The sequence below is a fragment of the Thunnus maccoyii genome, chromosome 22 (assembly GCF_910596095.1).
Source record: "Thunnus maccoyii chromosome 22, fThuMac1.1, whole genome shotgun sequence".
NCBI classification, from domain to species: Eukaryota; Metazoa; Chordata; class Actinopteri; order Scombriformes; family Scombridae; genus Thunnus; species Thunnus maccoyii.
In genome coordinates this window covers 16,115,491-16,139,226 of record NC_056554.1, presented here as the reverse complement: position 1 = coordinate 16,139,226, position 23,736 = coordinate 16,115,491, and the positions used below count along the sequence as shown (strand labels likewise).

General features: G+C 40.0%; 1 protein-coding gene and 1 long non-coding RNA gene across 3 annotated transcripts; one reads left to right on the top strand and one right to left on the bottom strand.

The window, feature by feature from the left end:
• Nucleotides 1-1,128: 1,128 nt before the first annotated feature.
• On the bottom strand, nucleotides 1,129-22,447 carry LOC121889495. Of its 2 annotated transcripts, XR_006093549.1 has the most exons (5): nucleotides 22,357-22,447; nucleotides 21,044-21,270; nucleotides 2,320-2,431; nucleotides 2,117-2,206; nucleotides 1,129-1,975 (listed from the first exon to the last, which is right to left on the bottom strand). It is a non-coding gene; the product is annotated as an uncharacterized LOC121889495 (long non-coding RNA). The 2 variants fall into 2 exon arrangements; XR_006093550.1 differs by lacking the exons at nucleotides 21,044-21,270; nucleotides 22,357-22,447 and adding an exon at nucleotides 2,579-5,929.
• On the top strand, nucleotides 10,779-15,469 carry LOC121889493. The gene is made up of 2 exons (XM_042401488.1): nucleotides 10,779-10,987; nucleotides 14,078-15,469. The coding sequence occupies exon 2, from the start codon at nucleotides 14,219-14,221 to the stop codon at nucleotides 15,230-15,232; it is 1,014 nt and encodes a 337-aa protein (XP_042257422.1). The 5' UTR covers nucleotides 10,779-10,987; nucleotides 14,078-14,218; the 3' UTR covers nucleotides 15,233-15,469.
• Nucleotides 22,448-23,736: the final 1,289 nt, after the last annotated feature.

Below are 23,736 nucleotides of genomic sequence, written 5' to 3'. Positions count from 1 at the left end.
AAAGCAGAAACCTCTCTGATAAAGGGTAAATCAGCATTACCATGATTACCAAGATCGGAGGGCGCCTTCCTAGACAAAACAGATAGATTTTATTGACTCAATCAGATAGGATGTGCTGACAGTGACCTGAACTAACACGTTTAAAATGCAGTTCCTTGTTTAGAAACTAGTGAACCAATTACACTATTTTTTCATATTGTAGGCTGATCTGTTGAAGTTGAGGTTGACTAAGGGCCCTATTTCAACGATCTGAAGCGCATGGCGCACTTGCATTGAGGGTGTGTACAAACCCACTTTTTATGGACTATACTATTTTAACGGCGGAAAAAATGGTCACTGCGCCAGGCACATGGCTCAAAAGGGTTGTCCATAGTCTCCTAATTAATCATGGGTGTGTTTTCGGCGTAACATGCAATAAACCGATACAGTGTCATCTCCCATTCCCTTTAAGAGCCAGGTGCGCTTGCACCTTGGCGGATTGCTATTATGACGGCGCATTTGCCAAGTAGTAGGAAAGAGCGTTTCTCAGCAGAGGCAACGGATCTGCTCGTGTGCAAATTTCTTGTTTTTGAAAAGGTTTACTTTTCTAATTACAGCTTTGGTTTCTTTAAAATCGTTTTGTTCAGTCATGGAGTAACAGGTCAAATCAGCAGGGTTTTAATTGCTGAAAGTATGGAAACCATTATGATTGATTTGAATCATGTAAAGACTCATAAACACAGTTATCAGGTCTTGATCAGCTCTCCAAGGTGCTGATCCTGCTGCCGGCAGCAGCTAGAAGCTGTGCAGATTTATTTCCTTCTTTAGTTTAATCATTGTTTTCACTTCATTTATTTCCTCATGTCATCATATATTGATGCAGCAGGAAAGTCGATCTGTGTCTGATCCGTTGTTTAAATACCTACATGTATTGCCACGATTTGGTCAAATAATTAAACAATTTAATCCGTCCTTACCGCGATTAGTTAATTCTGATAAATATTATGACAAAACATTATGACATGTATTTTTTAAAATATGTTAATATACACAATAATAATATTTCACATTGTACTCCTTTTATTTGTTACCTTTTGCATGTTTGTGCGCTGCTGCGCGTGCTAAATTTCCGAAATTTCAAGAAGTCAGTTTCATAAAAAATCAGATTTATTGCAGTTTTGGAGTCTTCATTTACAGCGTCACATGTCAAGAATCAATCATCATCATCAGTTATCATTGTGATTTCATCCTTTAAAAAAACAAACATGGCACACATGTGGTAAATACATATAAAATACAGAAAAAAAATTAAAATAGCAAAATATGAAACACAAAACTTCACTGTTCATCATTAATTTCTTAAAACACTTATTTAACATTACAGTCTTTCACATTATTATATGTTGGCTTGAATGACCTTGTAAACAACATGTGTACATAAAGTTTGAAAGATCACAAACTGCTCTGATTTGCTGCAAGATACAGTGAATAAAAACAATATGTAAGGTGGAAAATTACAATCAAATCAAACATATGATCAGTGCATGTAAATTACAAACTGAAGGAAGAACTTCACGTCTCTGATCTCTGTACTGACTTCCAGTACTGTCTCCTAAATATGCCAACACTCAGGTGTGGGTGTTGGCATATTAACATTTAACTCTCTTACATTTAACTACGAACTCTTATATATTCTATTTAACTGGCCACTGGTTTCAGCTGCCAATGTGCAAAACTGAGCAAAATCCACATTCTTTATAAAATACATGTATTGAAATAGTGTCACATTTTTCAGTACCTCTTTTTACATCTGCTACACCCTAACATTTGGGAAGGTGTGCTGCTCTCTCCTCTTATAAACTGTCATCTTGGTTGAGTTGTAACAAAGACAAACACGACCCATCTGCATTATGACAGTTGTGGCTCCGTTGCGGCTCACTTGGTGGTTTTTTTTGGGCTGAGGCTGTTCATCTTAGCAGCTTGTTGCATCTTCTGCCTGTGAAGAAAACACATGTTCAGCCTTTAATCTGACATTTCATACTGTATCTCTAAAAGCAGGGTTTCTATCATCTAATTATTACATAGTTCATGCTGTGATGAATGAAAGTGCACTGTGTGAAAAAAGCTTTTTACTTACAATTTGACTGTTTTCACTATTGCTTGGACCAATTCTTCATTGGGGTCAAGACACCGTGAAGTGAAACCAGCACCTTGTCTCAGTACCGCACTGTGTGGGAGAAAGAAAAAAGATTTAATATAAAATAACTCTCCAAACAACACTTATTGTTGGATCTGGTTTGTTTCATTATGCATTTGTCCATGTAACATGCAGGTACTTACATGATTTCTTGCTTGCTGCAATGTGGACGAGGATTATAAACCTTGATATCAGCGATGCGAGAGAGATCCACAGTTTTGTTTGTTTTTACACATTGGCAACTGGTCATAATAACTGGAAAACATAAGAGGACAGTGTAAATAACATATGCAATACAGTTTCACAGAGATTGAGATGTTTTTAGTCATTATTTAGCTCAAAAACAGCACAAAAAAAGCTTGACATGACCCAAGGAATCAGTAGTGAGTGCAACTTGCTTACCTCTTGAAGTGCCAATGGAAGCACAGGCCAAGAGAACGATGCACTGGATTATAGTATTCATGTTTGTCTTGGGTTTTAAAAATGAGCCCTGCAAGTTTTGAGTCAAAGTCTTGTTTTTTGCAGCAATTTCCTCTCTCCTCAGTAGTGCTTATTCTCCCTTCAGGCTGTCTGAGTGTGTGTGACTGTGAGCCCCATGTTTTCTGCACCTCCTATTTATACATAGTTAGGTGGATGCCTGCCAGACTTCCGAAGAATTGGTAAAAAAGAAAAAAAAAAAACAGTAAAAGTTTCTGGATTTCTACACACGCTTTTGTCATCCAGCCATTTTTCCTCAGAAGCCACTTCTCTTAGCTTTCACTTCCTTGTAAGGAACTTGTGCGTGTGTAGGAATGTCTTACTTATGCTGAGACATGTTTGCCCTTGGAAGTTGTGCCTGTTTCATCAATGCAAGAGTCGTGCATGACGTCACTCACTAAGCACAGTCCCATATAATATTGATCATGTATCACTCACATGAATCCTTGTTCCCACAGAGCACTTTCCCACGTATAGATAAGTTAAATCAGCCATTAACCTTCTTCTTATCTTTCTAATAACAAAGACACTTTTACCGGTAAGCGCTTACCGCTACACTGCTTACTGCGGGGTCTAAAATATTTGTATTTGCACAGTTAGAGCCCTCAGCCTGTTAGTTGGAAGATGTTCAGTATCTCTCAGAAATCTTCCTTTGGACAGATGGTTTTCTCTGTTCTTTGGGACTCATATTGTTATATTGTTTTAACCTGGGATCCTCTGAAATCCATGTTTACACAGCTGAAAGTGTGAGTTAACATGCAGAGAAGAACAATCTGGTCCCAGAACTTTCTTTTTTTTCCCCTACTTTTATTGTAATTTGCATTTCTGCTTAATTGTTTATATATTGTATAATTGCATTTGTGATTATTTTATTGCACTTTATACAGTATATATATTTTAAAGCCTGTTCATTTAATAAGGAAAAGCATTGCCCTTCTCCCATTTTATTTAATTAATCTGTATTTTCTACTTTATTTTTGCAAATGAACTATTTTCCACTATATTCATGTATTTTAAGTGATGTTGTTTGTTGATGTTGTTTGTCCCTGCAAATTATCTTTAGGCTATAATGAGGAATTCATCTATTCTATGCTCATTTAGGCCATCTATCCTTATAAAATAAACAAATATTTATGTGTAGAGATACAGTATGTTCTTTTCTGATTGTTAGCAGGGTTCTGTGACATCTGTCTTTGATTTAAGTGAATGTTTGTTGATGCTAGATCTGCTGGTCTGAGTATTTCAGAAACTGCTCATCTTCTCGGATTTTCACACACAACCATCTCTTGGGTTTACAGAAAATGGTTCGAAAAAAAGAAAATAGCCAGTGAGCGGCAGTTCTCAGAAGGAAAATGTCTCATTGATGGCAGAGGTCAGAGGAGAATGGCCAGACTGGTTCGAGCTCATAGAAAGGCAACGGTAACTCAAATAACCACTCGTTACAACCGAGGTATGCAGAAGAGCATCTCTGAATGCACAACACATTCAACCTTGAAGATGCCTTGCAGATGGGCTACAGCAGCAGAGGACCACACTGTTAGCTAAGAACAAGAAACTGAAGCTACAATTGGCACAGGCTCACCAAAATTGGACAACAGAAAATTGGAAAAATGTTGCCTGGTCTGGAGAGTCTTGATTTCTGCTGCAACATTCAGATGGTAGGGTCAGAATTTGGCGTAAACAACATGAAAGCATGGATCCATCCTACCTTGTATCAACGGTTCAGGCTGGTGGTGGTGTTGTAATGGTGTGGGGGATATTTTCTTTGCACATTTTGGGCCCCTTAGTACCAATTTAGCATCATTTAAATGCCACAGCCTACCTGAGTATTGTTGCTGATCATGTCCATCCCTTTATGACCACAGTGTACCCATCTTCTAATGGCTACTTCCAGTGGAATAATGCGCCATGTCGCAGAGCTCCAATCATCTCAAACTGGTTTCTTGAACATGACAATGAGTTCACTGTACTAAAATGGCCTCCACGGTCACCAGATCTCAATCCAATAGAGAACCTTTGGAATGTGGTGGAATGGGAGATTCATATCACAGATGTGCAGCCGACAAATCTGCAGCAAATGCGTGATGGTATTATGTCCATATGGACATAATTCTCTGAGGAATGTTCCCAGCACCTTGTTGAATCTGTGCCATGAAGAATAAGGCAATTCTGAAGGCAAAATGGGGTCAGACCTGGTACTAGCAAGTTGTACCTAATAAAGTGGCTGGTGAGCGTATGTTAGTATACGTATATAATAAACCCAAATTAATTCTGCAAGGAAATTTGATTCACATTAACTTAATTTCTGGCAAAAACTGATTTAGATTTAATAATAAGTATGATATAAATAATTTAATATCTTTGAATTAGTATGAAAGGACTTGATATCTACTCAATAATATTACATGTCACTTAATTGCCTCAACTTTATTAAGTTGAGTCTACTCAATATCACATCTCATTGTTGACTTATCTTTAATCGAGTGTGAAATTTCCTTCATAGGCCTGCAAACATCAGTTTGACAAAAAACTAAACCTTAATTCAACTAGGTTTTTCCTAAGCTTTTAAACATTTTCATCTATGGACAAGTCAACTGTTTGCCAGATTAACATGTTTTTAAAAACCAAAGGAACCATGAGAACATGCACACAGAAAGACATAGAGATGAGATAGCTTCCTGCTCTGATGTGACAGTAACAACTGAGCCATTGTGCTGCAGGATGGATCGTTTAACCCCGATTAACCCCGAAATCTGGTCTGGGATTGAAATCTTCAACCTCCGGAACTGCTCCCAGGGTGATCAGAGCCACCCCAATGATGTTTCATATTTATAAATCAAAGTCCGGATGATTACATGACTACTTTCCCAGCGGGGCTACAATAAACAATGAGCCAAGTCAACAAGGAGGAGGTGAATGAGATTTGAAAGGCAAATAACAATAAACTGTTGTGTGGGTAATTTGGACAGCTGAGATGGAGGAAAGGCTTATCAATATGTGACAAAACACAACTTATAACACATGGCTCTTACATTAGTCACTTTTCATTGTTAAAATAACTGTTATCACAGTATCACCCATGTCATGCTGACCAATAACTTGCATCACAATTCTCCATTACACACCCATCGCACTTCTTTGACCAACAGATTATTTAGTCAAGCACAACTTCACAGATAAAGATCAACACTAGAATTTTGTGTTTTGCAACATGGCAAAGGATGTCACAAGTGCTTAGTAACAACCAGGGAATGAAAGAGGAAGAGTTGAACTGCTTTCAGTGCTTTTGTGTGTGTGTGTGTCTGTGTGTGTGTGTGTGTGTGTGTGTGTGTGTGTTATAATAATAATAATGATAATTTTAGTTAGTACAGCGCCTTTCACAGAAATAGAATTCACAAAGTGCTTCACAAGAATAAAAGTTAAAACTAAGACCATTAAACATAAAAACAATAAAAACATAAGCCACAAGTTACAGTTAACATACAAACAAAAACAACAGTCAACAGGGAATCCCAAAAGAAACACACAAAAGAACAATCACTAGACATCTTAAGGTGAGACAAAGGCCAATTTGAAAAGATGGGACTTCAGTTGCTTTTTAAAAGCTTCTACAGAGACCGCAGACCAGTTCCACAGTGTTGGAGCCATGACTTGAAAGGCACGTTCACCTTTTGTTTTCAGTCGAGAGCGAGGGACAACCAGTAGGCCCTGGTCAGAAGACCTAAGTGACCTACTGGTGATATAGGCATGGAGAAGGTCACAGATGTATTCAGGTGCATGCAGGGCTCTATACGTGAAAACAAGGACCTTAAAATGAACCCTAAACCTGATGGGAAGCTAATGTAAAGAACTAAAAATCGGTGTGATGTGAGTTGTCCTACTGGACCTGGATAACAGCCTTGCAACAGTGTTCTGGACCATTTGTAGACAGTTCAGAGATGACTTCCTGAAACCGGTGAAAAGGGAGTTAAAGTAGTCTAGCCAGGATGATATGAAAGTGTGAATAATCATCTCTGGAATGATGACTAGATCATCATCATCTCTGCGGGTCAATGATTGGATATGCTGATTGAAATATATAGCCTGAGCGAATATAACAGAGAGATTTCTTAAATTAGACCTAACAGCTAAGGAAAAGGACCCAATACTCTGAGTTATACTGACTCAGGCTACGATAAGAACCTCTGTCTTGTTTGTATCAAGCTGTAAAAAAGTCGTTAGGCGGTATTTAGACCAAATCAGGCGGGTGTGGCCCAAGCGGAGGTGTGTGGGCATGTTTATTTGTGCCCTAGAACTTAACCACTGTGAAACAATAAGAAAATAACATTTTATTGATCTGATTCACCGGCTTTCTCACTACCAGCACTCCCTATCTTCATTCAATATCCAGCTCACTCGACCACAGCTGCTCTCTCTCTCTCTCGTCTTTTTTAAATGAATCGGTAAGCTGACAACAAAGGGTCCGTTTCACAAAGCAGGTTCAACAAACTCTGAGTCTAATCCTGAACTCTGAGTTGATCTACTCTGAGATAGGAAACTCTGAGTTTCCGGTTCCAGAACAGCTGATTTGAGTCAGTTTATTCAACTCGGAGTAGTTTCACCTGGAGTTAAGCGCGTGCACCACAACTATAAAAAGCCAGCATCAATGGAGCCCCGATTCAACGAGTCACCATGGCAACGGGGAAGAGGAGGGCGGCGTTTTTCACCCCACTAGAACTAGAAATCTTAATGCGATAATACGGCGAGTTTGAACATGTTTTCAGAAAGAAGTGCAACACCGCTGCAGCTGCAAAAGAGAGGGAGACGGCGTGGGAGAACATCGCTGCTCGGGTCAATGCCTAAGTTTAAATGTAGTCCTTTGCAATCACAATAATATTACAGAGGAAAACTGCTTGATTGGTCGCCTATTAATTTATTTCATTTAGGTCCAATCCCGCGAGGGAGAAGCGCACTTGGCAGCAGTTTAGGATGAAATATAAAAACATTGTTCAAACAGGTGAGACCTCGGCATAATCTCATGGGGGTACCTCATTTTGATCATGTTTTACATTGTAAAGTAAATATTAAGTGGCTGTTTGACTGAGCAGCTGTTTTATCCCCAACATAATGCTGGTTTCACATACATAAATGTCTTCTCATCTACATCATGTTCTGTTAAATAATTAATCCTATTTAAACTAACACAGACTTCTACTCAGCCAACAGAAAGAAGGCAGATGTCCATAAAACGGGTGGTGGCCCAGCACCGCCACCTCTAACGGAGGCAGAGGAGCTGGCCATAAGCCAGACTATAGGAAGGCCAGTGGCTGGCTCCGACATTGTACAAAAAACTTCCGTTTGCAAAGAAACGCAGCGCAACATACAATATCTGCTGGGATGTGAGAGCATGACTACGATTGGTAATGTTGCAAATGTAAGGACGGATTAGGTTGTGTATGTAGATGATGGACTGTGACGTGAAACGGTACCGCTCAAAAAGATAATTGTCTGGAAATGCTAGAACATCTATGCGCGGTCTGATAACCATCTCTCAACGAATATTTAATTCTCTGCGCAGTAATGCTGCACCTTCATCCACGGGATCGTTATCAAAAGGACATGCCATGTTAGTGAAAAATGTTACTGTGCCTGTTACTGTGCCTAATGGACTTCTAATATACTGACTCTGATTTTTTTTTTCTTTTTAATGATTTTTTTTAAATGACAGACGGCAGAACTAGGCTACGCCAAAACTCGCCTGCTGACTGAATGAATGAGGAAATCAAATGGAGTGTGTGGCTCTGAAAGAGGGCGGAGACTGAGAGAAACTCGAGGTTCATTGAGAAAAACCTGGTCCCGACCAGGTTAGGTTCATAGAGTCTGTTGCTACGGTAACTGACCGAGAGCTTAAGTTACCCCTCTCTCTGAAACAGGCTAGAGTTATCCCTCTTTCTCTGGTTTGAGTTACCTCCCTTTTTGAAACGGAAAACTCAGAGTTTCCCTCATTTCAGGGTTAACAGACCCTGAGTTTTCACTAAACCTGCTTTGTGAAACGGACCCAAAGTCTAACTTTATGTTTAACGTTATCAAATGAAATAAAATCAGAAATATCCTCCTCTTCTCAGCAGCCTCAGCTGCATTGACGTTGGGTTGCATTTTTCCAGAAATTGACTCTGACTCAACTTTGCCACCACAGTCCAGTACGGCACCTGCCTCAGACATCCAGTCCTTAATGGCAGATAAACACTTATGCAACACAGACAGTTTGTTGGAGTTATCGGGCTTAAAAGAGACATAGAGTTAAATATTGTCAACTTAACAATGATAGGATATATTGTATGTCTAAATTTGCTGATGACATGACCAGTATGTGTGTGTGTGTGAGTGTGTGAGAGGGGGGCTAATCATGTTGCAATTCAGCAGATGTTAGCCAAAGGACAAGCGATCATGTTACTTCATTGCTGTACTATGACATCAGAGCAGACTACACAGCAGCAACAATTCCCAAAACCCATTTATCAGTACCTGAACATGTAACATTGAATTCTTAAAACAGCAGCAACATCATATGTTTGCGACTTAAAGGATAAGTCAACATTTATTTTCAACAAATCTCATGTGCAGAGCCCCTAGACTGTGAAAATGTGGACGTTGCCGCCGTGACGTCACCCATTGGTTTCTGAAGAGTGGTTTTGAGTGGGCCGGCTCTGGCCGTCGCTATCTTGGCAGTGCCTGACTCCGCCTCACTCCAAAATGGGCAAAGAGGTGGAGCTGAGGTGGGCCGAGTGAGGCCTGGTTGCTGATACAAGCCACCTAGCAGTTAGCGACCTGTCACTCAAAGCGGCCACAACTTTATGGCTTTATAACATTTAAACAGGTGAGTTATAAAAAAATTCAACCCCGATACAGTTGTCATGAAAGGGGAAATTAGCTATAGAGACTAAACTGTTTTTGTACCAGGCTGTAAACATGTTTATTTCTGCTGTAAAGTTGGATATTTTAACATGAGGGTCTATGGGGATTGACCAAGCAACAACCTCTGAGGCTGAAAAATGAAGCCAATGCAGAAGTGCCAAAAACCTGCATTCTATCTAATAGCCATCAGGGGGCGACTCCACAGTCTGCAAAAAGAAGTCCGATTGTATGGAAGTCTATGAGAAAATGACCCTACTTGCAGAGTGAGGGTCTCTGGCACAACTTCACCTACTTCCAAGGTGCACGGAGAAGGGAAATAAGTCTAGAAAGATGAGAACTCCTGCAACACTTGTAGTACAAGGAACAACTTTATTAGTTGACCGACGCATTTCGGCTTGTGGCCTTCATCAGGGTCATCATAAAACACATTACAAATACCTCTCATTTATGTGGATATGTAGTGTTTTTTATTATATAATTTTTATGATATATCTTTTATGATGCAATTTTTTAATGATGTATAATGATTTTTTATTTTTTATCACCTTTTAATTTTTCTTTCTTTCTTTCTTTCTTTATTTTTATCAATTTATATTGTTGTACTATGCAACTTTCTGCTCCCTCTATACACAGCACTTTATAAAGCCTCTATGCCATGTCTAATAGGCACATTTTTGGATGAACCCAAGTACCACCCCATAGTTGCACCTTTCTGGTTAAGGGACCAAATATGGTGTCACCCATGTCCCTTCTTGGACACTCCCCTTGCCTCTGTTAATCTTGGACAACGATTGGCCTGAAACCACATGACCATATATCCAACCCACCTTTGTAGATGTCCCATTGGCTGATATGTGTCTATTTGTATATGATTGGTTGTCTTTTATATATATATGTTTAAACTTTTTTTTTACCTTTTTCATACCCAACTTACTTTATTTAAATGGTGTTTGTAATGTGTTTTATGATGACCCTGATGAAGGCCACAAGCCGAAACGCGTCGGTCAACTAATAAAGTTGTTCCTCATACTACAAGTGTTGCGGGAGTTCTCATCTTTCTAAAATGACCCTACTTCTCACTTGATTTATTACCTCAGTAAACTGTTTCCTAATGAGTTTTTGGTCTCAATCGCTAGTTTCAAGTCTTCTTCAATACAGCATGATGTTCATTTTGTAAATTATGGTCCCATTTAGAGTAAAATAGACAATAAAGCAGCGTATGCTTTAGGGTGTGGCTACCTTGTGATTGACAAGGCGCTACCATGGCGACAACATTGTTTACATAATATAACCATTGCATATAGGCGTAGCTACTGCTATTTCACAGTGTGTTTTCTGTTCACTAAAGTTAACTGTAACATTGTGATCGCCTAAAAAAGTCTTTTCAGCATTTGGTTTTAATAAAAGACCCATCACTGAATCAGATGATAAGTTTTTCCGGTGAGTAAATTTTGTTTTAACGGTTTTAGGCCTGTTTTTCGCTAGCGAAAATTAACAAATTAGCATTAGCATTAGACTGTACACTGTAAACCATAGATCTTAAATGCACTGTGCTAACAGAGCTAGCAGCTAGTGCTATGGTCAGCTCAACCCTCTCGTCCAAATATGGTCACTTCTGTCTCCAAAAATCAAACATGGTGACGGCCAAATCCAAGATGGTGATGGTCAAATCACTAAGCTTGAGGCTTCAGTCCCCAAACCAATGGATGACATCACAGTGACTACATCTATATTTTTTACAGTCTATGGGATTGACTTGCTTTTGGAGCCAGCCTCAAGTGGCCATTAGAGGAACTGCAGGTTTTGGCACTTATGCGTTGGCTTCATTTTTCAGCCCTGGATGTTGCCGCTTGGCAGAGCCAAACCAACTATGAATTGATCCTATTTACAAATACTTTGTGTATATCCAAAGCCTGATATACAGTGCTGCTTGAATGTTTGTGAACCCTGTAGAATTTGCTCTATTTCTGCATAAATGTGACCTAAAATGTGATCAGATTTCCATACAAGTCCTAAAACTACATAAAGAGACATCAGTTAAACAAATGAGACAAAAACCTTACACTTGTTCGTTTATTTATTGAGGAAAATGATCCAATGTTACATATTTGTGTGTGGCAAAAGTATGTGAACCTCCAGTATTATCAATTTATTTGAAGAGGAAATTAGAGTTGGGTGTTTTAATCAATGGGATGACAATCAAGTGTGAGTCTGGGAGGCCCTACCTTATTTAAAGAAGAGGGATCTGGGTCTTCACTGTCAAACTCTGAGCGTCACAACACAAGTTTGAGGAAGTGTGTTATGGCTCAGACAAAGGATATTTCTGAGGACCTTAGAAGAAGAGTTGTTGATGCCCACCAAGCTGGAAAGGGTTACAAAACCATTTCTAAAGAGTTTAAACAGTCAATGTTCATGAGTCCACCATCAGGAGGACATTGAACATCAATGGTGTGCATGGCAGAGTTGCAAGGAAAAAAGCCACTTCTCTCCAGAAAGAACATTGCTGCCGTCTACAGTTCGTTCAAGACCACGTGGATAAGCCAGAAGGTGATTGGAACAATGTTCTGTGAATGGATGAGACCAAAATCGAACTTTTCGGCTTGAATGACAAGCATTATGTTTTGTGATGTGCAAACATTGCATTCTAACATAAGAAACTTAACCCATCTGTGAAACAAGGTGGTGGCAGTATCATGGTTTGGGCTGCTTTGCTGCCTCTGAACCGAGACAGCTTGCAATCATTGAAGGAGCTATGAGTTCTGAGTTGTACCAGCAGATTCTGCATGAAAATATCACGGTATCGCTCTGTAAACTGAAGCTCAACAGAAAGTAGGTCATGCAGTAAGACAACTAGCCTGAACACACAAGTTGTTCTACCAAAGAATGGTTAGAGCAGAAGATAGTCAAAGTCCTGACCTTAATCCTATAGAAATGCTGTGGAAGGACCTGAGGCAGGCAGTTCATGCAAAGAAGCCCACCAACATCCCTGAGTTGAGACTGTTCTGTAAGGAGGAATGGGTTAAAATTTCTCCAAGCTGATGTGTGGGGCAGATTAACAGTTACTGGGAACATCTGGTTGAAGTTATTGCTGTAAAACGGAGTCACATCAGTTACTGAAAGTAAGGGTTTGTATACTTTTACTTCCCACAAATATGTAAATTTTGATGATTTACCTCTATAAACAAATGAAAAAGTTTATTTTTTTGTCTCATTTGTTTAATTGGGTTCACTTTATCTAGTTTTAGGACTTGTGTAAATATCTGATCACGTGTTAGGTCATATTTATGCAGAAATACAGAATATTCTAAAGGGTTCACAAACTTTCAAGCAGCACTGTATCATATTTTATCTATACCGTAGATCTCCGTTGTTGTCCAAAAACTATTAAAAACACATCAATTAGCCACAGCGCTGCACTGGGTCACATGTTCCTTCGGTAAGGTAATTAATAAATTACTTTAAAATGTAGTTGGAAACATAAGACCTAATGATCTTTGGTTTGTGTTTCACCTTATCGGGAATGTTCAGTTTTGGAGGTCTGGCAGTGCTTTCATACTAAAAATATGTCATGAGCCAAAACAGAAAAAAAAGAAACAGAAAATAAAAAAAAACTCTATTTCGGTTTCAGTTTTTCAGTTCTAATTATTAAGTAGATTGTTTGTGCCTATGTTTAAAATGCAACTTTATTATTCATGTTGATTACAGGCCACAATAAAGATGAAGTATGGAGGGATGCAGGGATTTTTCACTTCCTTCCCCTTCTTCTTCTTAGAAAGAACAAAAATGCAGTTCTACAGGTCTTAAACAACTCTATATCCAGTTGTCAGTGATGACACAAAATTATGATGACTAGTGAGTGTCTGAAATCTCAAATTACTCCTAACAATTGATTAAACTATTGAGTATCTATGAGGGAATAGTGAGTGAGTGAAAGAGGGAATGATTTTGGACCTGGATATTTTTATTACTCTGTGGTTTGCTCAACAGCCAAATACACACAAACGATACACACACAGCTCTCCACAAACCCACACAAACCAACTTCCATGTATTTTGCCTCTTTTACTTCTCTAGTTTCACGCATCTGTAAATGTCTGTCAGAATAGACTCCAGCTATTAATATGACTCAGGCAGGTCTGAAACATGTTAGATTAATGTATGAATTTTAGATCAATGTCGTTCAGGTGTCACTGAATGTATCCAGGATGTTGCAGAAACATCAGTACTGATGTTCTGTTTGTTGCTCACAGCTGCTGTGCATCAGATTGTTTCCTTTGACTTTGTCAAATACCTGCAGCATCACACAGCAGCTGAAACGATAAGTGCGTCTTTAAATTGAGAGAGTGATGTGCACATTTATGCATGTGGCACAGCAGCGGTAACTTCATTGAAAGGATTGGTCAGGATCTGATGGAGTTATTATTATAACAAGGTTCAGGAACAAGACCACGCCCCTCTCTCTCACTAATTCAATCATCCGTGCATACCTATATACGCGGGTCTAACCCCTTTCTCTCCCGTTCGTCTCAGTTCTCACGCAACCTACGACACGCTCACATCGCAAACGCTTACCTACCGCCCGTGCTCCATGATCCAAGTTCCTCGGCAACATACCGCCCACGACTAGATCCAGCAGTACCAACGTGATATCTCCTTCACCACCACATCCACATGGAACCCTTCTCCTCCAGATGCCACGCTTCTGATCAGCTGGGATCCAGACGCTCCACATGCGTCCACGCAATGGCCCACTCGGACGCGGCTCTTTTCCAAGCGATTAACATCTTCAACCGGATGTTTGCTCGCCTCCGGCGAGCTCTCAAGAAGACGGCCGTCCCACTCCTACGAAACGATGATAAAGACAAACTTTCCAACTCTATGCAAACTCTACTTCCATCAACCCTCTCACCAGCAGCTCAAATCCTCTCGCTCTTCTGGGTTCATTGTCTGCCGCCGGGCCAACGCACGCCTCACACCGATGACGTCACACCGCCTACTGCAACAGAGCCCAGACTTCTTCAGCCCTGGCTGAAGGCCAGGCTGAACTCTGGATACAAATCCCGTTTCACCGAACTGACAACAAAGCCAGGTTCTTCCTGCTCCTCTCTGCCTCCACCTCCACCACTGCTCTGGATGGCTGCTCACTTCCGGGTTCCCCGCCCAGCGCCACCTGTACGCCGCACGTTGATGACGTCACGACACAGCCAACTGCTTCAGCCCTCTTGCAGGGCCAGGTCGTATCTCCCCCTGTGCCTGCTCCCTCCCTGTCTGATCTGTCTCATGTTTTTTGTCTTTTCTCTCATCCCCGTGTCCGCAGGCTGCACAATCAACCCCCGCACATGTATCCCCTCATCCTTTCCTCTTCCCTTCCTTCAGCTGCAGCTGCCTCTACGCTTTCGGCTCGACCCACTCCAGCAGCTCCTTCTTTTATGTTTCTTTCCTCAGCCACCTCCAGTCCAGCCGTTACCACAGCAACAGTTGCACCAAGCCAAGATGCTCCCTCCGATGGGCCCACTCAATTTCCTACTGTTCTATCCCTGTTCCCCTCCCTTCCCCAACATCCAAATGTTTTTTCTGTGTCTTCAGCACTTTCACTCTGGCGTCCACCACTCCACCCCTCTATGGCCTACAAAGCCAGGCTTTCCAGTTCTGCACAGCCTCCAGTTCCACCACCACTCCAGCTGACCACTCGCTTGCGGGTTCCCTACCCAGCGCCCCCCGCACTGGCACATCGATGATTCCATCCTGCCGCCACTATGGCTCGGCAACAGACTGCTTCAGCCCTAGCTAGGGCCAAGTCATATTTCCTCATGTGCCTGCTCCCTACATCTTAATTGCCTCATGTTTTTGTTTCATCCCTGCGTCTATGAGCTGCACATCTTACCACTTCACACGCATCCCTTCATCCCTCACCCCTCATCCCTTATCCCTTCATCCCTCATCCCTCAACCCCTCAACTCCTCACCCCTCAACCCCTCACCCCTCATCCCTTCATTCCTCACCCCTCGACTCTCATCTCTTCATCCCTCGACCCTTATCTCTTCATCCCTCGACCCTCCATCCCTCACCCTTCGACCCTCATCCCTTCATCCCTCACCCTTCGACCCTCATCCCTTCATCCCTCACTACTCGACCCTCATCCCTTCATTCCTCACCCCTCGACCCTCATCTCTTCATCCCTCACCCCTCAACTCTCATCTCTTCATCCCTCGACCCTTATCTCTTCATCCCTCGACCCTCCATCCCTCACCCTTCGACCCTCATCCCTTCATCCCTCCCTCGATCTGTCCTTTATGAATCATCTTGGCTCTCCTCCGTTGATATTATTTGTTCACAGCACCCCTTTTCACTACTATAGCTCCCTCGACTCGCCTGCTTCTTTTCATTCATTCAACCTTTATTTACATCTCAAGGTATCATTGAGGGCATGCCCTCATTTTCAGTGACATTAACTGACTGTATCAACTGCTTTGCCACAGTGAACAATTTTCATTGCAATCACTTCATATCCATTCATTGCTTCAGGGAGCCTGGTTTTTCTCATCATTAGTTGATCCGTAAGGAAGCCACAGAGCTCCCTCCTTTCTAACCCCTTCCGTTTTGTACTGTTTTCGTTTTCGTCTCATTCTTGCATCCGCAGGCTGCACAATCAACCCCTGCACATACATCCCCTCATCCCGGCATCCTTTCCTCTTCCCCTCCTTCAGCTGCAGCTACCTCAGCGCTTTTGGCTCCACCTGCCCCGCAGCTCTTTTCTTCTCTCTCTTCCCATAGCCACTACTGGTCCTGCTGTTACCTCAGCCACTTCCCTCTACTGGACCCACTCCATTTCCTCCCGTTCTTTGGGGGCATGAGCGGTTTTCCAGTCATCCTCTTTCATACAGCCTACTACATCGTCGTCAATGTTCCATTCTCAAGATTAAATCTTCCACAATACACGTCTACGCCAGCCAAACTAACATCTCCATTAAGCTGTCCTCAGGGGCACCATACCTAGTCTTGTTTCACGCACACTTCGGCATGTTATCTGTAAGTCCGAACCACATCTCATGCCAAATGTTCGCCCCTCACCTCAGACTTCCTGGCCCACTACCAAACTCTCTGCATAGGCAACCTGTCTCCCCGCAAACATCTAGTTATTCTACAGAGATTTATTTTAAAAATACGGATATTTACTTTGGACATTGCCTTTATTTTTACAGTCAAACCATTGTAAAATAAAAATAAAATCTCATTTTAAAACATCGCTAGAATGTTAAACCAATGTATAAATCTGCATAAAAAATGAAAAAGACTGCAGAAATACCTTAAAATGACCTAATTTAAATGAAGACTCCTGTTTTCATACAGTATTTTTTGGTAAATTCATAGGATATTCAATCCATCCACAAGAACTCCCCCTCAAAGTACAGATTTCTGGATGTAAAACACAGAAAAAATATGTAAAATTACATTCAAATTACTTTCCTTTAACACCCATTAATGGTATCTTGAGAGCTTTAGGCTTTTATTTTATATGATTATCCAATCTATTTACAGTAAATCCCTGGCAAATGTTGGTTTTATAATGTACAAAAAAATAAGATCATGTGATAATAGTTAACAAAAACACAATTTCAATAATCATTACTTTATGTAAACATTATTTGACAGTAATTACAAGCAACTCTCCAGTATATTTACAGGTTTTTCCCATTAATGTATGGGGTATACATTATATAAACACTTTTTGACAGTAATTAAAATCAACTCTCCAATATATTTACAGGCCTTCCTCATTAATGTATGAGGTTTAGTTTATATAAACATTATTTTACAGTAATTGCAAGCAACTCCCCAATATATCTACAGACATTTCACATTAATGTATGGGGTTCTGAATGTACAAAAACCAGAGGGTCTATGTAAAAGTACCATTATATCAACTTCTTTAACACCGAACACTTATATACATTTTTCTACTGCCATTTTACAAACCATTCAATTCAGATCCCCATTTGATGTGTATGAGATTTCAAGATGTTTAATAATGTATCATAAAATTACCTTTTACTGCTTGCTTTACAAAGTAATTCACTATTTTTACAGTGTTATCCTTAAAGTTTCAGAATTAATGAACCAATAAACACCCATACTGAATTATAATGTGGGTCTGAAGCTGATCAACCCAATAAGAGCTCAAACAGAATACTTTACTAGAATGTATTTATTTTTTTCTAATTCAGATTACTTCAACAGACATCAATGGAAGCAAAAACAGTTTTGTACATTTTATCAGTACAATGTCTTGCATATTGCAAACTACGGCCAATTTAGAAATTCATACATATTATTCCCATGCTCTAAGATGGTTCAAAATGTTAGTGAACATGAACAAATCTCTCCCACATCCAAAAATTATTTTGCTAAAATTCAAATTTGTGATGTCATCTGTTAATGTCTGGAGCTTTTCCAAAAACAATGAATTGAGAAAGATGTTATAGATGATACTGAGAACACTGAGGGGGATGTTCTGAGTATACGGTAGGGTTGGGCAATGCCATCGTCCATCGCCAATGGCTGACAGTCATCAACCACTGAGCCTCCACCATTGTAACATCGTGATTTAAAAGCCCCCCCATTGTCTGTCCATCTTTTGCGTGGATTAAATTACTCTTATTGGCTTTTTACTCACGGAGTTTTTATTGCACTTACAGTAATGCAACAATTGTAGTTGTCGTCAGCTCGAGTACTTCACGTGGTTCACTGTCTCTCCTCTGCTCCACTCAGAGGACACACACTCATACATGCAAGGATCGCTTAGCCCTGCCCGCAGTGAAACAGAGGAGAGGAGAGAAACTTAGTGCAACCATAAATGACAGCAAAATGCAGTCATGTATCCCACCCGATATCATTGTCCGTCACAACGTTTCAATATGCCAATTCTGTAGACATCGCCCAACCCTAGTATACAGGTACATTTTCTTTTTCAGATATGAAAGGTCACTATAGAATAAAGCTTACTTGGGTATTTAAATATTACTACAAAATTAGTTTCACATTCATTGTCTATGAAGCAGCTCCAGACTTTATTCCGGATGGCATCAGAAATTTGAGTCTCACGTCTCTGGTTTGTGGCTTTGGGAGGAAGTAGTTCATGTTCACAAATATCAGAAGTGGGAGTTACACATGTGCAAGTCACAATCAAGTCTCAAGTCTTAACCTTAAAGGCTCAAGCAAGTCCTAAGTCACTGTGGTTAGACTCAAGTAAGCCAAGTCAAGTCACTGCTAAACGTCAAGCAAGACAAGTCAACTAAGTCACAAGTCAAGTCACCATGAAAGAAGCGCTTAAAACACAAGAGAAAGGGGTACAATAGCAATCCATGTCATGAGAAAACAGCACGTTAGTTAGTCTCCAACACTAGGGATGGCTATGGTTAGGATTCATAAATACCACTATTGATTAGAGGTATAACGATTCTCCAAATCCATGGTTCGGTTCATACCTTGTTTTTTGTTGTTGTTGTTTTTTTTATAGATGAACTTTAAATTAATTAACTAAGTAAACAAAAATAAATAATCTGATCTAACTTGTTTTCCAGGATCTAGTGTTCACAATTTTGTATTTTATGTAGTATTACTGTGTGTGGATATGTTGAATGACTTCTGCCACCAGGTTGTGCCTTTGAGTAAGGTGAGAATTTTGAAGCAGAAGTAGTAGAAGAAGAGAAACTTCCTCCAGTTGCAGCAGTAAGCACAAAGCCAGTGGGTTTTAACAACAGCAAAAATATGCTGGTGGACTGTAAACTACATATACTGCTTTGTTGTGGTTGTAAAGTGCACAAATAAAAAAACTCCAAGTTATACTACAGCCCAGCATCGGCCTGAGTCTCTGCCTGCAACACATGACTACTTTGGTTTATTTACTCGCCAAAATGGAGAATCTACCTGCATTTGGCACTTGCACAATGAAACAGTATTCTATCTGATGATTACTTTTTTCTGCTGTGGATTGTGTAGACTAATACATCCATTCATTTAGAACACTGAAATTGTTCAAACATCAAGCATCATCAAGGAAAAATACCATCTTGTTTGCCTGAAGGAAGGATTGCATTTGTCACACAGTTGACTGGAGAGAAGGAGGGACCATTCTGCTGTGATTGACTTTGAACTACTGAGGGACCTCGAACAGAATAATGAAGCTTTGTCATGAAAAGCTGTCAATTCATAAGCTGTCTTGTCTAAATCAAATATGGTCTGGTAATATTAAGCTCAACTCAAGCTCAGCGCAGGTATGGGAAAATGCTTTTAACAAGCTTTGAGCTCAATCTTTTCTTGCATCATTTTCTAGGTCCTGGTAGACACTGTCTTCAAAGTCACCCTATCATGTCTCAAAACATTAACTGTTTATGCTCAATATCTACAATAATGCAAATAGGCGATTCAGCTAAATAAAACTGTCAAGTCTTTTCGAGTCATCTGCCTCAAGTCAAAGTCAAGTCGAGTCTTATCAGTGTTAGTCAAGCAAGTCCTCAAATTTGCGACTTGTGTCCAGTCATGCCACTTGAGCCATGAGGATGCAGCTCTAAAGGAGTGCTGTTTGCCACTTGAACAGAAGTTGAGCATGATCAAACCCAGCCTCTTTTAGTGCAGGGACATTAAAGGTTTAAAAAGGTCTGAAATTAAGGTTGGGGCCAGAACAAGCTTTTCTTTAAATGTGATCTACAAAATCTTAAAACCATTTGTAAAACTGACTGGTATCCTGTGTTGGGATGCTTAATTTAGAGTGATGTAGTAGTCTCTACATTTGGAACCAGTTAAAACTGGTGCAGTATTTTGCACAAGCTTTAGGCAAGTATCGATAGAAACTGAAATCTTGGTGCAGATGGCCAAAATTAGTTTAACATAATTATGTATGGATTTCTTTATTGTGAATATGTAGTTTATTTACATAGCAGTCAAAAAATGTATATCCATGCTTCACTGACATGCAGGGTTGGGAAAAAACAGACTCGAAGCTTAAAAAGAAGAGAGCAGCAGAAAAGCAGGTCCATCTACCGTGTAGCATACACGCTACAGCTGTCACTTTGAATGAATTCCCAGTGCTATGGAATTCGTTCAAATTATACAGAACATTAGCATTATGTAATTTATAGGCAAAAAATATGAAGTTAGGCGAGATTGTGTAGCTGCTGGTGCTCTGATTCTTTAGCCTCGCTTGGGTGAGAAGCTAACAGTTGACTCCATTCATTGTTGTTGTAACCTTACTGTAAAGTAGTCCCTTCATACAAAGTCGGCAAACAGCCTTATCTTTATCAATAATTTTGCCATTGATTGAGTAAAATCCAAAATGCTTACACACAGCGCTTCTGAGGTGCGTTAGTGTTGACATGATCCGAGTTTCCTCCAGTTTTCATTGCGCTCTCTCTACCTAGCCCTACGTCATGCGATAGTTCCAGCGTGACAGTACAGTTTAGCCACTGATCTATATAATGAGTGAGCTAGTGCACACACCTGGTAAACAGATAGTAGGCCTCGGTCATGCAGTGTAGCACCCAGAAGCAGTTCCTTAATCTCCGCTTGGCTTTCCCCTGGCTGAGAACGGCCTCCTGCAGGGTGGGTAGGCTGGGTATGACCATGGGGATGTTGGGGCCCAGAACCTTCCAATAACCATGCAGGCTGTATGTAAGGCTGTGCCTGGGAAAACCATGCCAGCGATGCAAAACAACTCAAGGGAGAGGCTGGGGGATGCAAAGTTCAAATAATTATCATGATTAAAATACTTATTTTATCGATAAATTTGTGACACATTGATATACTAACATTACATTAAAACATACATATTTTGAGGTGTTCTATTATTTTCCAAGCGTATTACAACTGTATTTCTAACCCCAACTACGGATTGTTTCAGCTTCTGCCGTCTGGTAAACGGTACCGCAGCCTCAAAGCCCTGACCAGCAGGCTCTGAGACAGGTTTTTCCACCAGACAACCAGGCTTATGAAAAATGAACACTAATTGCCTGTCTGCACATTACACACACAATCACACACTCACACAGCAGTTTACACACACTACACTATACATATCACTACCACACTGTAAATCTTACTGCATTGTGTTTCTTTTTTAAATGCTATATTGCTGTTACTGTGCTGCTATATTGTTATTTGTTTGTTGTTATTGCTAGTTGTTGCTGCTGCAAAGTCGAAGAACACACACACCAACACTAACTTAGCTGGTAGGCCGCAGGTTACTGGTCATGTATTTACTAGCAGTAAATAGGAGCAGCTGGGCGGTCTAATGTTTCTTTAATTAATAGTATTAGTAACTTATCAAGCTAACTGGCTAAACTTATTAACACTAGCATACTAGCTTACACTTAAAGTCTTTCTCAGGACACAACTTGCCACAGTCTTATTTAATGTTTGCAGGACATAATATGAGCTTAAACATGTAATTGGTCAACTGACAAATCTAACTTATTTAACATTACTATGACTGATGTGAGATTAGGATTCAAGGCTAACCCTAATAGCTTCATTAGGACTGGCATAACGTTACGTTATCTGACGCCACACAGACTTGCTTAGTGCATGCAAAAAGCAAATGCTAACGTTAGCACTGCTGACTCAACATACATTTTAAAATTCTGACAATTATGCAACGTCAATGCTTTAGTTATGTCAAGTTGTAATTAACTTAGCATTGCTATCTTACTTTCCTTTTCTGCTGCCCTTGGTGTTAGCTCAACTCATGACAAGTTCAGTTCATATCTCTCTTTGTATGAAACTTCACATGAAGAATAACAAAATGATTAAGGTACCTTATCTTTAGAGAAAGCTGAATGTGAATCATCATCAGCAAATGACTTGCGTGACTTTATTCAGAGAAATTGTCTCTCTGTAGTCTCTGCGCTTCAGACAGAGTTCAACAAAGTGCGCATAGATTCAAACAATTGAATGTTGCGCAGTCATTGGATGAATCACGCTGGGAGGACCCGCCCCCAGAACTCAAACAATATCATTGGTCGAGATAATCTCCCCCCAGCCTGATTCATCCAATGATTGTACAACATTCATTTGAATCTGTGCGCACTTTCTTGATCTGTCTGAAGCACAGACTATAGAGACATTTTCTATGTTTAAATTTATGTTTTTTTTTCAACTATTTTAAGGTCTTACATCCATGTCTTACATCACTTCACCCCCATATTACCCATAGTATCAAAGTTCGAGCCTTGCTTGAACTGTTGAGTCCTAGCATCAAATCCCAGTCTTTCATACATCTCTCACTTATTGTTAAAAAAAAACCCAAAAACATTTGTAAACCATTGTAAAGCTTTACTCATATTGAGGTCCCTCTTTACTCACCTTATATGGTCTCTGCTTTTTGCTCTTTGTTCCCTTCGACCTGTAGAAATGTTGGAGTGACCTAATGATTTGAGGGAGCAGTAGGACTGCAATGAGGGCTTTGAATTTTGTTGAACATAGACTGAACATAGATTGCAACAACCAGATAGTGATCACCTGATTTACAAACAAACAATAAAAATAGCATGGAGGTGAACATATGTAACCTTATTATGTTCAGAATCTTCATAAAAAAATAGCCTGCAAGAGCATGTACATAATTACGAACAACTAAGAGACAAATATTAATCAGAAGAATATCAGTAAGAGAAATAGTAATAAAAAAAATTAATAGGAGGGAATATAACACATTCTGTGATTACAACAGCCAGATGAGTATTGTGTGTGTGTATATATATATATAGGGCTAACTAAGGGCTAACTAAGCCCTAGCCTTGTTCCCACTATTTATTTTAGTTATTTCATACTGCAATTAACTTTGTTGTTTTGGCACTCAGGCTGTTTACCAATGACATCTTTCTGTTCTTTTAATTACAGTAAATCTAATTACATTCTAATTACATCTGAAATGTGTCATTTTCTCATGAATCCTTGTTCCCACAGAGCAATTTCCTACTTGTGAAATCAGTGGATAACCTCCTGTCTTGTGTATAAACCGTTAAGTGCTTACTTCTACACTGTTTACTGGCACTCTAAAAGATTTGTTTTAAGAGCCCTTAGCCTGTTAGTTGGAAGATGTCTTCATTCGGACTCTCTGGACTCTGCTCCTTTCTCAGATCCTTTTAAACCCAAGTTGAAACAGTTGAAAGCTGATGAAGGCAGGAGGAAGGAAA

What these genes read in the sequence shown, in the direction of transcription:
- LOC121889493 (XM_042401488.1), top strand. Translation starts at nt 14,219, where the DNA reads ATGGAACCCTTCTCCTCCAGATGCCACGCTTCTGATCAGCTGGGATCC.